At 45.8% G+C, this 15,240-nt stretch overlaps 1 protein-coding gene across 1 annotated transcript in view; it reads right to left on the bottom strand.

Annotated features, from left to right (window-relative positions):
- LOC112250478 (exostosin-like 3) overlaps positions 1-15,240 on the bottom strand; it is a 42,236-nt gene that overhangs the window by 3,997 nt on the left and 22,999 nt on the right. Inside the window, exons 2-5 of the mRNA XM_024420663.2 lie at positions 4,771-7,409; positions 3,922-4,049; positions 2,414-2,558; positions 246-374 (exon numbers count right to left, since the gene is read on the bottom strand). Coding sequence (XP_024276431.1) covers positions 246-374; positions 2,414-2,558; positions 3,922-4,049; positions 4,771-6,912 — 2,544 coding nt within the window. The 5' untranslated portion in view covers positions 6,913-7,409. The remainder of the gene's footprint in view (positions 1-245; positions 375-2,413; positions 2,559-3,921; positions 4,050-4,770; positions 7,410-15,240) is intronic.

Genomic DNA, 15,240 nt, shown 5'->3' with positions numbered 1-15,240 from the left:
ATAATTAGTCCGCTAGCCATAAATATGTATATGCTAATATAAATGTCTTGCAAATAGATGTCGAGGGAAACGCAAGCGTAGGGCAACAATCCAATCTTGTTGTGCTCTGATTTATAATTTGCCACAGAATATTGAGCATGTCAGGTTGAGTAATGGTTGGCTAAGTGAGCAGAAATATAAATAAACAGTGCCCGGGGGTGTGTGTGTCTTTTTGGAGTATACGTGTGTGTGTGCGCCCCACTGACCTTGATAGGGGGCTTTCGGGTGATGTGTGACACCAGGAAGTTCATGGCGATATCCTCGCAGTTGATGTACTCGTCCACCATGTCGCGGATGGCCTGAGGCATCACATACGAGTACAGGTACGCGTAGTACTGCAGCAGAGAGACAAAACATATGAGGGAATCAACCGGCATTCCGTTCATTAGAACACTCAATGTAAAAAAAAAGAAAGAAAATGCAACAGAAAATGAGCGAGTCCAGTGGACAAGTCATCCCTCTGTTTTATGTTCTTTTCTTCCGTTTGGTGCCTAATGAATATGGCCCAGGTACAATGAGAGTGAGACAGGTCAGACCAAAGAAAGTACAAGGAAGTCATGGAGAGGAGGGATGAGGGTGATGTCTCTTATAGAAGACAGGTTTCGGAAAGTATTCAGTCCCCTTCCCTTTTTGATATGTTACAGCCTTATTTTAAAATGGATTAAATAAAACATTTTACTCTTCATTTTACACACAATACCCCATAATGACAAAGTGAAAACAGGTTAAGATTTTTTTTTTTTTTACATTTAATAAACCTAAAAAATAGAAATACCTTATTTACATAAGTATTCAGACCATTTCCTATGATACTCGAAATTGAGCTCCGCTGCATCCTGTTTCCATTGATCATCCTTCAGATGTTTCTACAACTTGATTGGAGTCCACCTGTGGTAAATTCAATTGATTGGACATGATTTGGAAAGGCACACGCCTGTCTAAATAAGGTTGCATAGTTGACAGTGCATTACAGAGCAAAAACCAAGCCATGAGGTCAAAGGAATTGTCCGTAGAGCACAGAGACAGGATTGTGTCGAGGCACAGATCTGGGGAAGGGTACCAAAACATTCCTGCAGCATTGTAAGTCCCCAAGAACACAGTGGCCTCCATCATTCTTAAATGGAAGAAGTTTGGAACCACCGAGACTCTTTCTACAGCTGGCCACCCAGCCAGATTTAGCAATCAGGGGAGAAGGGCCTTGGTCAGGGAGGTGTTCAAGAACCCGATGGTCACAATGACAGAGCTCCAGAGTTCCTCAGTGGAGATGGGAGAACCATCCAGAAGGACAACTATCTCTGCAGAACTCCACCAATCAGGCCTTTCTGGTAGAGTGGCCAGTTCGGAAGCCACTCCTCAGTAAAAGGCACATGACAGAGCCAGCTTGGAGTTTGCCAAAAGGCACCTAGAGACTCTCAGACCATGAGAAACAAGATTTTCTGTTCTGAATGCCAAGCGTCACATCTGGAGGAAACCTGGCACCATCCCTACGGTGAAGCATGGTGGTGGCAGCATCATGCTGTGGGGATGTCTTTCAGAGGCAGGGACTGGGAAAATAGTCAGGATTGAGGGAAAGATGAATGGAGCAAAGTACAGAGATCATTGATGAAAACCTGCTCCAGAGCACTCAGGACCTCAGACTGGGGCGAAAGTTCACCTTCCAACAGGACAACGATTCTAAGCACACAGCCAAGACAACGCAAGAGTGGCTTCGGGACAAGTCTCCGAGTGTCCTTGAGTGGCCCAGCCAGAGCCCAGACTTGAACCCAATCAAATATCTCTGGAGAGACCTGAAAATAGCTGTGCAGCGATGCTCACAATCCAACCAGACAGAGCTTGAGAGGATCTGCAGAGAAGAATGGGAGAAACTCCCCAAGTACAGATGCCAAGCTTTTAGCATCATACCCAAGAAGACTTGAGACTGTAATCGCTGCCAAAGGTGCTTCAACAAGGTACTGAGTAAAGGGTCTGAATACTTATGTGATATCAGTTTTTTTTATATTAGCAGAAATGTCTAAAAACCTGTTTTTGCTTCAACATTATGCAGTATTGTGTGTAGATGAGGGAAAACCATTTAATCAATTTTAGAATAAGGCTGCAACGCACAACAAAATGTGGAAAATAGTATTTCCGAATACACTTTATGATATAATAATATATGCCTTTTAGCAGATGCTTTTATTCAAAGTGACTTGCAGTCGCCGACACACTTTACATTACGGGTTTTCCCGGGAATCAAACCCACTACCCTGGTGTTGCAAGCGCCATGCTCTACCACCTGAGTTACAGAGGACCACCGAACAGAGCTACGTGCAGCAGAGGTCAGGGCTCACGGGGTTGAAAGGTGTCACGACAGGGGAGGGAAGAGGGGGAGTACCTTGTGAAAGAAGGCGGCGCCCGTCAGCACCATGGACAGTTCACAGGAGTAGTTAGAGTTGTAGAGCCATGACTGGTGGTTGACGTCCCAGGCATGGAATCTCCCGGGGAAGCCCACGATGCGGTCCCTGGCCTCCCGCCACACCCTGATCCACACAACCAGACCAAGAGAAACATGACGAAAAAGGCAGCAATATACTGGGGAGAATGAGCTGAGGAGAATTGCATCAAAATGAGACCACAATATATTCATATTGTATTGTACACATAGGCCTATAAGGACTATCATACAGCTGACAAAAAGGTCTCCACAGCTCGTCAGCGAGGACGGCAATCTACAAGGAGAAGAGATATGTGTTCTGTTGTGTATTATTTTCGGACGTGCACACAGACGCACACGAGACTACAAGGACGTGCTCACTGATTGGGGAGTATCAACAGCTACATGCTGTTATCAGACGACACGCTCCTACTTCTGGAAGTCTCTGAAAAATGCTTGGCACGTACAAGAGTATAACCCCTTCCCTTTGAGATCTAGTACATTCCCATTACACCCACGCTATAGAACGTGGTTCTAGGTGAGGGGGAAAATGATTACAGGATACTTCATGACAAATGACCCCATTCATACGGTGCCTGCCTGGACACGCTGCAAAAGTGGTAAAAACCTGTGGACAATGCTGCAGTCGGGGATTTTGGGAAGCTGTTCAAAATGGTCAGGAATCAATATTTACCCATTGATTCTTGAAGAATGTAACTTATCAATAAATGGCTTAGGGGGCAATGATCTATCTTTATCATAACCCAAAATTATAGGCCAATGTTGTATTTCTCCATTGTTTACAAACAACAAAGAATGGAAACAAAGTACGTATAGCTTCAAGATATGGTTTAAAAATATGAACAAACATGTCCAGTCACTGCGTGTAGAGCGCCGTCTATGGATTTGAGAGGTGTTACATTCCCTAGCTCAGCTTTTTTCTCTCTCCTCTGTTTTGAATCCCATAATGTAGCTTTGCACATGGCCCTGATGTTATATTCAAGGTGAGGCAAGTCTAGTACTGTATGCTCATGTGGTGTTTGAAAGTCAACATGGTCCATTTCTCTCTTGTTGATCTGTCAGGGTCAGTTGCATTAGTGCCATGTTTTGGTTTATGCTCTGGTACTGAGCTGAAAATGCTTTTAAAATGTCAGCGTGCGTTTTTTCATGATTATTTTTATTTTTCATGAGTATATTATTTTTCATTATTTCATTATTATATATATATATATATACGTGCAGCAGAGGTCATATATATATATATATATATATATATATATATTTTTTTTACTTTTGGAATAAGTGTCGATTCACACGATGCTTGTCGATATCTGTAGACAGATCGGTCTGCTGGGTTCCAAAGAAAAATGCATCTCTTTGAAAATCAATGAGGCACAAAACAAAGTACACTTTCTATCTCCAAAGAGCTTTGGATCCAATGACTGGTCCCAGACTCCCCTCTAACTGACCTGAACCCAAACATAATCTCGTCATGGCGGAGGTGGGCGTCGTCGTCGATGGACAAGATGGCCTCTGTCTCCACGGCGTCCCAGGGCAGGAAGCGGTTGTTGAGGCTGTTCTTCTCCGTGCGCACCACCTGCAGGACAGGAGAAGTATTAAAGAGAAAATATTTGAGTATTTTCTTAGTTAGTTCACTGTTAATACAATCCCAAGAATGTGTGCATGTCGGTAGTCAAGTTGTCAAGATAGAGGACTTTGAATACAGAGCAAAAACTGTATGTTTTGCATCACTATCCATTTAATGTGGCATTTCATGAAAGTATAGCACAGGGTAATGGTCCAATCCACTCAGCCCCCCCCTTTCTCAACTGCTTTATTAGGCTAACCCATCTAACAAAAAACATGAAAGTATGGAATGATCTAATAGCATTCAATAGTTATGCGGTTGGTTAAATGTGTGGACCAATTAGGCTAGTCATTCAAGATCATTAAACTTTCCTCCCATATCTCCCTACAGAGAGGGAATCTCTTTCCTACAGACAGTGTAATTGGGATACTTGACTATTCTGTTTAAGTTCCATTCTAAAAGACAGACCTATATCAGCTGGTGTAATTTGTCCGGCTGCCCTGCGGAGTTGTAAGCGAAGCAGGGAGAGCAGATGAAATGAGTTTCAGCAGCTAGACCAATGTGAGCACACTCTCAGACACACACGGCGCCTTCCAAGACTGCTGCGCCACGACACAAGTTACACTATTTGCATTTCAGAATGGGGTAGGACGAGCAGGGCCTTTCAGATCACTCTCTCCCATTCAATCATAGTGTTCAGTCTGAGCAGTGAGCACTAAGCAGTACTCACCACGATGGGCAGGCCGATGTCTGGCCACAGCAGGTCGTCTGAAGGAGGCTTGGGGGAGTTCCACACCACCACCACCTTGTTGAGGTAGGGCAACCCGTTGAGCCTTTCCAGGGAGTTCATTAGCACCTCCTCCCTCTCGTAGGTCAGCATGACCACTGTGAACTGCTCCCGGGGCACGTTACCACCCAGCGCTGCCTGAAATTCCTTCCCCGAGCCCCCAGCACCGCCGCCAATGGGGCGGAAGCCCGTGCCCGAGCCCAGGAACTTGGCCTCCGAGGGCAACACGGGGTCCAGCGGCGTGTGGGGGAACAGATGGAAAGGCCCCGGGGCACGGTTCCAGGTTTGGTAGGTGTTGGCTGACGTGTAGGTAAAGTTGCGGAGGAAGCGCGGCGAGGCGTAGGGTGGCTCCGTCTCCACGGGGCCCAGGTCCAGGTCACCGTTGTCGGCCAGGTTAGCGTCCGTGCCGGCCATCTTGCCTGCTTTGTGGGGGATCTCCTGGGCGGGCTCCTCGCGGATGGGTGCGGCAGGCACCTGAATGCTGGTTCGGACGCTGGCCAGGATGGTGCCCAGTACATTCTCCGAGGTGGAGAAGTAGGTCTCCCACAGGAAGCGGCCCTGTCGTCGCATGGCCAGCAGGTCATTGTCTGATAGGCTGCGCAGCAGGAAATGCAGCTCGGTGATGCGGGGCTTAGGCACCATGATGGCTGCCTCGCTCCAGCGGATCAGCTCATGGTAGGGCAGCCTAGCGTGGTCCCCAAGCACCACAGGGATGGCCCCCACCTCTAGGGCTTCAAACAGCCTCATGCTACTGCCTGCAGAGGCCACCAACTGACAGTCCCCGGGGGAGATGACCAGGGCGAAGGTGGAGGCCTTGAGGACCTCGAGCCGCTCCTCCCTCTCGCCACACAGAGCCCACTCGGTAGGCAGGCTGGGCCGCGGGCTCTTACAGGTGAACTCCACCAGCACCTGGTCCAGGCGGCTGTCCTGAACCGCCTTGAGCGTGCCGATGATGCGGTCATCGTAGTCAGCTGGCGAATCTCCCTCCATCTCCTCCTCAAAGGACTGGTGCGGTCCCTCCTGCAGCCTACTTCGCAGAGACTCCACCTTTTCGCCCTGGAAGGTGAACAGGTACTTCCTCTTGACGGGCACCTGGGGCGGCACCTCCAGGAAGTTGGGCTCAGAGAGGGCGTGGACCAGCGGGGACACCACCAAGTCAAAGCCCTCGCGGTACTGCTGCTCCAGGAAGGTAGACTGGGCCACTGCCGCTCGGCCCGTGCTCACATTGTACAGGAAGTTCTGCGTCATGGACTTCCTGGAAAGATGGACCAGGAGGTGGTTGTGTCCATCAGACCTCCAGTAGGGTAGAGCCTTCAGCTGCTTCTCCAGCTCCAAGGAAGCCGGGAGGGGGGAGGAGGGAGTCTCCTGCAGCTCCCCAACCAGCACCACATACAGACAGGCGATGCTGGGGTTGTTCGTCACATAGATGCTGCTCTTTACCGAGGTGGCGAAGGCCTGCTTGACCAATGGGTCCAGGGACTCGCCCCAGGGGTAGGAGGCCGTGTCATAGACGTACACAGGGAAGCCAGAGGTCATCGGGCAGCGGGCGTAGTCGAAGCAGGAGCGCAGGCGGCAGGCACGGGCAGACTTTGGCGGGGGCAGGCCTGGGTCGTCCTTGTCGGGTAATAACCTCACGGGCAGAGAGAGCTTGGGCTGGTTCTGGGCCATCAGCTCTTTGTACGAGTGCTCCGTCTGGCTGATGACATTCTTCAGCTGCAGCAGGTCCTGCTTGGCACTGTCGATGCTCCGCTTGCACGCCTCGATGCGCAGGTTGAGCCGGGAGATCTCCCCGTTCAGCTCCTGCCGCTTTGCCTCCAGCTGTAGCAGCTCCTCACTGACTGACTCACGGATGCGGCACAGGTCTTGCACGTGCTTGGTCTCGCACAGTTCGCCGCCGGGCCGCGGGCCGAAGATGCGCTTGTCGGGGCCGCCCGCCTCGTCGATGGTGGTGAGGTAGTAGTGGGCGATGAGTGGGAAGAAAACCAGGATGAAGAAGAGCATGAAGCTGAGCCAGGTGAGGCGCACGCGCCGCAGCAGCCACGGCTGGCCGCCGGGCCCCACCCCGCCACCGTTACGCTGCATCATGGGTTAGGGTCACTGGGCTTAGCTCAGCGCCGGAGTCTCTACTAGTCTACAGGGATCAGCAGCCATGGTGCAACCTCGTCAACATGGTGAAACAGTGTAGCCGCTAAACCATCAGAATTGTTAAATCGACTTGTTTTGTCCTCATAAAATGGATAAAATGTCATCTGAGTGGATCTACCTGATCGTGGTTTTCCTTTTGGTATCAGATGTTGGGGGACTTCACCTTTGTCTTGCTGGCGTGTCATAGTTCAAACAAGTCCTTGCCATCGTTCCTCTTGTCTGGTGTAGTTGTATTTCTGGCCTATGTGAGCAAACTGTCGGGTGGAGAGGAGCCCCTGCTGGTAAACGTTGGGGAGGAGGGCATGGCTGGTCACAGTCCTGCAGTGTGGCATCATGGGTCAGCTGCTACTGCCCTGGTTGTGCCCATTTCTTCTAGGTCCGTCAAAGAATGAAAGGCCTCCAAATTCTCCTTCAACGTTGAATAACAAGACCTGAAACTGATAAAGAGAAACTATGTCAAAATGGTAATATTTAAGGTCACTTAGTTGGCATTCTTAGTATATCAGATTAAAAAGAAAAAAAATCCAGAAAAGTCCAGCCTTCACATCATAATCCAATTAAGAACCATACCAGCATTCTGATGATATCACGAGGATAAACATTCTTAACTATTAAATTGTGTGCGTGACGTGACATATGTTTTAAGTTAACACAAAAATACATAATTTGAACATACATTTGAATGTAAATACAAACTCGCCAATATGAAAATGTATTTCGCCAAATAATGCTTAGGCATTTGATGGTTTAAACATGGTTGTGTTATCATGATGAGGAGTCTAGTTTTTCCCCATGTCTCTCCACAAGCCTAAAACAGAGATCAGTAACCTATCTGATCAGCAGCACTGTGCATACTGTATCAAAACCACTGGCACAAGGTATGGTTCATAGGAACAGCATCTCATCCCTTTAGGCATCATCCTCATTAGGAACTAACGGTTTTCTCCTCTTTGCTGGTTTCCCCAGGCTAAATCACACAGGAGACAGGTCTTCCTGTTGAACAGCTCATTTCTAAAAAGAGAGACTGCAGAATCACAATACGCTGTGTTGGAGGAAACAGTAACAACAAAGTTCTGGCTTTGCAATCAGCAGACCATTAGCAGATAAACCAAAGCGATGATAGGAAAGACATACTGATTAAAATGGTAAGGGCAGCCAGGGACAGGAGGAGAGACCAAAAAGGACATATTAGGCATTTGTTCTCAGACAAGAGTCCTACTGCATCAGAAAATAATGAAAATAGCCTATTCTCCAGCAGACCAAAGACAAAAAAAGGCATGGAACACAAACTAATCAATGCTGGTTCACACCAGTCTTGGACAAGGCGACAGAACTAGACTATCTAAAGGCCAGAGAGTACGGTGTTCTCACTGCTACATATTGGTAGATACGGCTTGTTTGGCTGAAGGCCTATCAACTAGGCCTGCACACTAAACCACAAACACTATGTTCCCCGATAGGACTAACATTACAGAATGGAGTTCAGAATGAGATTTCACACGGACACATAATATCACAAAATAGAAAGTGTGACCAAGTACGTGTTTACCTTGGCAACAGACAAGGTTCAGTTGCAGATGAGCCATAAACTCACAGTCGTGACAAGTAGGCTGCACCATTCATTGGGCTACAGTGAGACCTAATCTGCAGAAGGGCCACTTTCACTGCTGTCCTATTAAAACATGTTTGCCTGCCTGCTCGATTATAACACATAGATTACTAAAAGCCTTGTGACGATTTGGAGACTCAAGCATCCAGCATATGCATTTTTCTCTGACCAATGGAGCATCTTGCAATATGGCCACACAGGTCTGCTCTTATTTTCCACACTGTACTGTAGCTATCAGGGGCTAGCCTTGCAGCTATCAAGGGCTAGCCTTCTTAACACAGTGTGTGCCATTATGGCAGCAGTTATCAGCACAGCGCCCAGTAGGTCAGCTCCAAAGTGCTACTGTGTCACATGACGTCATCTCTGCCTGCTGGCCCTTGCACCTCCGAGGTGCCACTGGGAGACAGAAAGAGGTGCTGGCACTCGAACCCTCTAGGTGCCACTGGGAGACCCGTGAGAGTGCCTATCAGGAGCCTCTGATTAATTGCTGCGGGGCTGGGATGCAAATCTACAGTGTAATGGGAGGCAGATGCTGCAGCCTCTCGGGGGCAAAGCAATGCCACATCTAATCTGGGGCCATAAACACACCGACTAGAGCCCCAGCTCGTGTTAGCCTTTGGGTGAAAGTCTCATCTACAACGGCAGGACTTCGGTAATCCTCAGAGTGCATAGTCTTTACTCTGTACCACAGAGTTTCATTTAATCTGTAGAGCATGGATGTGGAACACACAAACATCCACGCCAGTGTTTCCTATGGAAGGTTTAGGGGGGCACAGAGTAGATGGATTTCTACGGTCCAGTAGGACTGAGAAGCTCAGTTCTGGTGACCATTTAAAAGGACATTCTAACAAAAATATGTTAAAATAAATTATGCTGACACCCTCTAAAATAAAATTTCCACACTGAGAAATGAGCCCAATAACATATTGGTAAACTTTGCATGGCCCATATTATTAGGCATGTTATTAGCATAAGAATTGCAGTGTTTTCCACGAGTGAATAGAAAACATAGCCCGCCAGGTGTCCCCGGGTCGGAGCTCTATTTTGGTGGCCTCTGGTACATTCTAACGCTTAGATTCCATCTGAAATACACAGCAAAATTATTGCATACTTGAATATGAGTTTATCTCTCAGATTGGAAATATTTGTTGTGGTATTGTGTAGGAAAGTCATGACTTCACAATTTTAATGACTGAAAATGTATGAATTCAGTATATCGTAAGTTGTTCTGGATATTGTCTAGGTCTAGGCCTGCAGTGCCTTCAGAAAGTATTCTTACTCCTTGACTTTTTGTTGTTGTTACAGCCTGAATTCAAAATGGACTAAATAGATTTTTTTTTATACCTCACCCATCTACACACAAAACTCCATAATGACAAAGGGAAAACACATTTAGAAATTTGGGGAAATGTATTAAAAAAAAAATGTAATTGCAGAAATCTAATTTACATAAGTATTCACACCCCTGAGTCAATCCTTTGTAGAAGCACCTTTGGCGGCGATTACAGTTGAGTTTTATTGGGTAAGTCTCCAAGCGCATTGCACACGTGGATTGTACAATAATTCTCCATTATTATTATTTTTTTTCATCAAAAAGCTCTGTCAAGTTGATTGTTGATCATTACTAGACAGCCATTTTCAAGTCTTGCCCTAGATTTTCAAGCCGATTTAGGTCAAAACTGTAACTAGGCCACTCAGAAACATTCAATGTAGAATCTCAATTCAACGGCTCAGACTCAAGAGGTATGTGGCAGGGTCTACAGTAAATCACGGATTACAAAAAGAAAACCAGCACCGTCACGGACCAGGATGTCTTGTTCCCAGGCAGACTAAATAACTTTTTTGCCCGCTTTGAGGACAATACAGTGCCACTGACACTGCCCGCAACTAAAACATGCGGACTCTCCTTCACTGCAGCCGACGTGAGGAAAACATTTAAACGTGTCAACCCTCGCAAGGCTGCAGGCCCAGACGGCATCCCCAGCCGAGCCCTCAGAGCATGCGCAGACCAGCTGGCTGGTGTGTTTACGGACATATTCAATCAATCCCTATCCCAGTCTGTTGTTCCCACATGCTTCAAGAGGGCCACCATTGTTCCTGTTCCCAAGAAAGCTAAGGTAACTGAGCTAAGCGACTACCGCCCCGTAGCACTCACTTCCGTCATCATGAAGTGCTTTGAGAGACTAGTCAAGGACCATATCACCTCCACCCTACCTGACACCCTAGACCCACTCCAATTTGCTTACCGCCCAAATAGGTCCACAGACGATGCAATCTCAACCACACTGCCCTAACCCATCTGGACAAGAGGAATACCTATGTGAGAATGCTGTTCATCGACTACAGCTCGGCATTTAATACCATAGTGCCCTCCAAGCTCGTCATCAAGCTCGAGACCCTGGGTCTCAACCCCGCCCTGTGCAACTGGGTACTGGACTTCCTGACAGGCCGCCCCCAGGTGGTGAGGGTAGGCAACAACATCTCCACCCCGCTGATCCTCAACACTGGGGCCCCACAAGGGTGCGTTCTGAGCCCTCTCCTGTACTCCCTGTTCACCCACGACTGCGTGGCCACGCACACCTCCAACTCAATCATCAAGTTTGCGGACGACACAACAGTGGTAGGCTTGATTACCAACAACGATGAGACGGCCTACAGGGAGGAGGTGAGGGCCCTCGGAGTGTGGTGTCAGGAAAATAACCTCACACTCAACGTCAACAAAACTAAGGAGATGATTGTGGACTTCAGAAAACAGCAGAGGGAACACCCCCCTATCCACATCGATGGAACAGTAGTGGAGAGGGTAGTAAGTTTTAAGTTCTTCGGCGTACACATCACAGACAAACTGAATTGGTCCACCCACACAGACAGCATCGTGAAGAAGGTGCAGCAGCGCCTCTTCAACCTCAGGAGGCTGAAGAAATTTGGCTTGTCACCAAAAGCACTCACAAACTTCTACAGATGCACAATCGAGAGCATCCTGTCGGGCTGTATCACCGCCTGGTACGGGAACTGCTCCGCCCACAACCGTAAGGCTCTCCAGAGGGTAGTGAGGTCTGCACAACGCCCCACCGGGGGCAAACTACCTGCCCTCCAGGACAGCTACACCACCCGATGTCACAGGAAGGCCATAAAGATCATCAAGGACAACAACCACCCGAGCCACTGCCTGTTCACCCCGCTATCATCCAGAAGGTGAGGTCAGTACAGGTGCATCAAAGCTGGGACCGAGAGACAGAAAAGCTGTTTTTCAATCTCAAGGCCATAAGACTGTTAAACAGCCACCACTAACATTGAGTGGCTGCTGCCAACATACTGACTCGAGCTCCAGCCACTTTAATAATGGGAATTGATGGGAAATTATGTAAAATATATCACTAGCCACTTTAAACAATGCTACCTAATATAATGTTTACATACCCTACATTATTCATCTCATATGTATACGTATATACTGTACTCTATATCATCTACTGCATCTTTATGTAATACATGTATCACTAGCCACTTTAACTATGCCACTTTGTTTACATACTCATCTCATATGTATATACTGTACTCAATACCATCTACTGTATCTTGCCTATGCCGCTCTGTACCATCACTCATTCATATATCTTTATGTACATATTCTTTATCCCCTTACACTTGTGTCTATAAGGTAGTAGTTTTGGAATAGTTAGCTAGATTACTTGTTGGTTATTACTGCATTGTCGGAACTAGAAGCACAAGCATTTCGCTACACTCGCACTAACAGCTGCTAACCATGTGTATGTGACAAATAAAATTTGATTTGATTTGAATGTTGTCTTGGTAAGCAACTCCAGTGTAGATTTGGCCTTGTGTTTTAGTTTATTGTCCTGCTGAAAGGTAAATTCGCCTCCCGGTGTCTGTTCCAAAGCAGACAACCAGGTTTTCCAATAGGAAGTTGCCTCTGCTTATTGCTGTATTCCATTTATTTTTATCCCCCCAAAAACTCCCTAGTCCTTGCCCGATTTCAAGCATACCTGTTACATGATGCAGCCACCATGCTTGAAAATACTTAGTGATGTGTTGGACTTGCCTCAAATGTAACGCTTTGTATTCAGGACAAAAAAAATTAATTTCTTTGACACATTTTTTGCAGTATTACTTTAGGGCCGCATTAGTCACTTAAAAATCATATTAAAACACTATTATTGCACGCAGTGAGCCCATGCAACATACAATACTTTTTAAGCACATATTTACACCTGAACTTATTTAGGCGTGCCATAACAAAAGGGGTTGAATACTTAAATGCATCGTAAATGTATTGAGTCAACGAGAGGCTATGCATTCTCTGGAAAATAATGAACGACGTGGAAGGTGTGTTCCACAACACGCTAGCGGAGAGGAACTGACCTTCCAGGGAGTTGCATTATTTTCCAGAGAAAGCATAGAACCCCGAGTTGATTATCCCTTTTATACCATGGCTATAATTTAACACATTTGCTGCTAGAAATGTGTCAATTTGCCAATATAATTGCGTTAAACATCCACTGAAGTAGCTTGCAATTTTACTAGATAGCTACAGTAGGCACCTTCGTAACCAAACCGACTTGCTAGTTTAGCTAACCAAACCATCGGTCCTAGCTTGCTTTTATGAAAATCAAATTCAACAATGCCAACAATGTTTTCAATTCGACTTTTGCTTTAAAAAGCAGCTCAAACATAGAACATGAAAAAATGAACTATAGACATTGAATTCTACCGTGCTGATATACTGTGCATTATAATCAGAAATGAGTATTCAACAATGACATGGTATAACAATTTAATATAGTTTTAATTCAGGCTGTAACAAAATGAGAGAAAAGTAAAGGAAAGTGATGAACTGTACATGATCAGGACTAAGAGAACTACTAAGACAACAAACCTGTTAACATTTAAACTTCTTCTCTTGAGATGAGTCTTATTTACAGTTGTACTGCAACATATGAATTTCCACAATGTATTTTTTTCAAATTATGTATTTTATTAAAACAGAACAATTTAAGGTTTCGTTTTTTCAGATTTCCCCATTCTCACTCTGAAAAATCACAAGTCCACAACAATGCTTAAATCGCATCAGGAGACCACTTTTGAGGTCTGGGAAGAATCTGGAGGAATTTTGGGTGTAGTTACTGTTTATTTGAAGTGCTCACCTAGCTGTTTTTGTAGTGCACACGTGATGGTAGAGTTAGCAAAACAAATACCCACTGGATTGATTCAAATAATTAGCATATCATTCTGCCAGGGAAGCATAACTTGTAGTTAACATTTAATTGAGACGGTCGTTGGGAAAGCCTCTTCATCTACCAGAAGAGTGTTTTCATTAGCATCCTCGCGAATGGCTACACAAAGCGTTATAGATGCCCGCACTGCATTCACTTTGCCTCATCAGAAAGTTTCATTTTTGACAGGTTTTGGCGAGAGTGAAACCGCTAGCGTCGCCTCTTTGTCGCTGCTGCGTTTCCCTGTCATCGTTCGCTTGGTAACTGACAGGCGCCTATCCTATCAATAGATCACTAGAAGACGCATATCGTTCATTCGCGCTGGAGAGGGCTCGACGGACTAGAGAATTGAAACTTTAAAATGGAAAGTAGCCTGGTTAATATGAAGTGGACAATGTAACCGGCTGATTAGCGACAGCCGGTGCTAATGGAAAACACTAGCATTATCACCTTTAGCCCAACTGAAGCAGCATAGAGAAGAAAAAATGCTTGGTTAAAAACAACCCACTATGGTAACCCAGCACTGGGTAAATATTGGACTGAAAACACACTGGGTTACTTTGACCCAGCCAGTTGAGTTGCCTGAATAACCCAACATGTTAGGTTGTTGGGATTACCCAAACATGGGTTAATTTAACCAACAGTTTCTTACTTTCATGCTGGATTTGATCCAAAAATTAGATTTGCATATGTTTTTAGGGAACTCATAGGTCTGTATGTCTCATTGAAGCTACACAAATTTAAAAATGTTCAACCTTAACATGTGATAACTATACAAAAGAACAGCAATACATTTTACACAGGTGGAAAGCCACGCCCCTACTAAACTACACCTCCAGTCTTCTGTTCTGACCTACTGGGTCATATCTTTATAACGCATCAACCACCCATCCTGGCTCTTTTCAAAGAAAACCCAACACACCTACAACCCAGCAGTTGGGTCAACCAAACAACCCACCATGTTTTAGTGTAGCGGTAATAAATAAAGACAAACATGGGGTTGCCTATCTGCATTTACTCAATTGAGCTCATCATTAGCGAGATCCAAAATGTGATCTATTAACTAGCTTTCATCCATTTAATTAAATTGAAGTCCCAAAAAACTTGCACAAACAAGTTAAATTAATGTAGGCCTATGTGTTCGGGTAATGTGATTCCAGTTCATCTGTTATTTTGTATCGTTACCATAGTTACCATAGTTATTCATTGGATGGTTCTCCATCGATTGGGTTCCCGCCCATAAATACCTGGGCATTTGGATTGACAAAGTTTTTATTTTATTTTTTAAACTACGGACGAGCTAGTTAAAAAGTGAAGATTTAAATTAATCTTGCCTCACCGTAAATAGCAGGATGCAGATTGTAGTCAACTTTCCTGCCAGTTCTTGACTATGTTGACACCATTTACCAGTTTGCAGCAGCCACT

This window comes from Oncorhynchus tshawytscha, linkage group LG05 (genome assembly GCF_018296145.1).
Source record: "Oncorhynchus tshawytscha isolate Ot180627B linkage group LG05, Otsh_v2.0, whole genome shotgun sequence".
Classification (NCBI taxonomy): Eukaryota; Metazoa; Chordata; class Actinopteri; order Salmoniformes; family Salmonidae; genus Oncorhynchus; species Oncorhynchus tshawytscha.
This window is presented reverse-complemented; position numbering and strand designations above follow the sequence as displayed.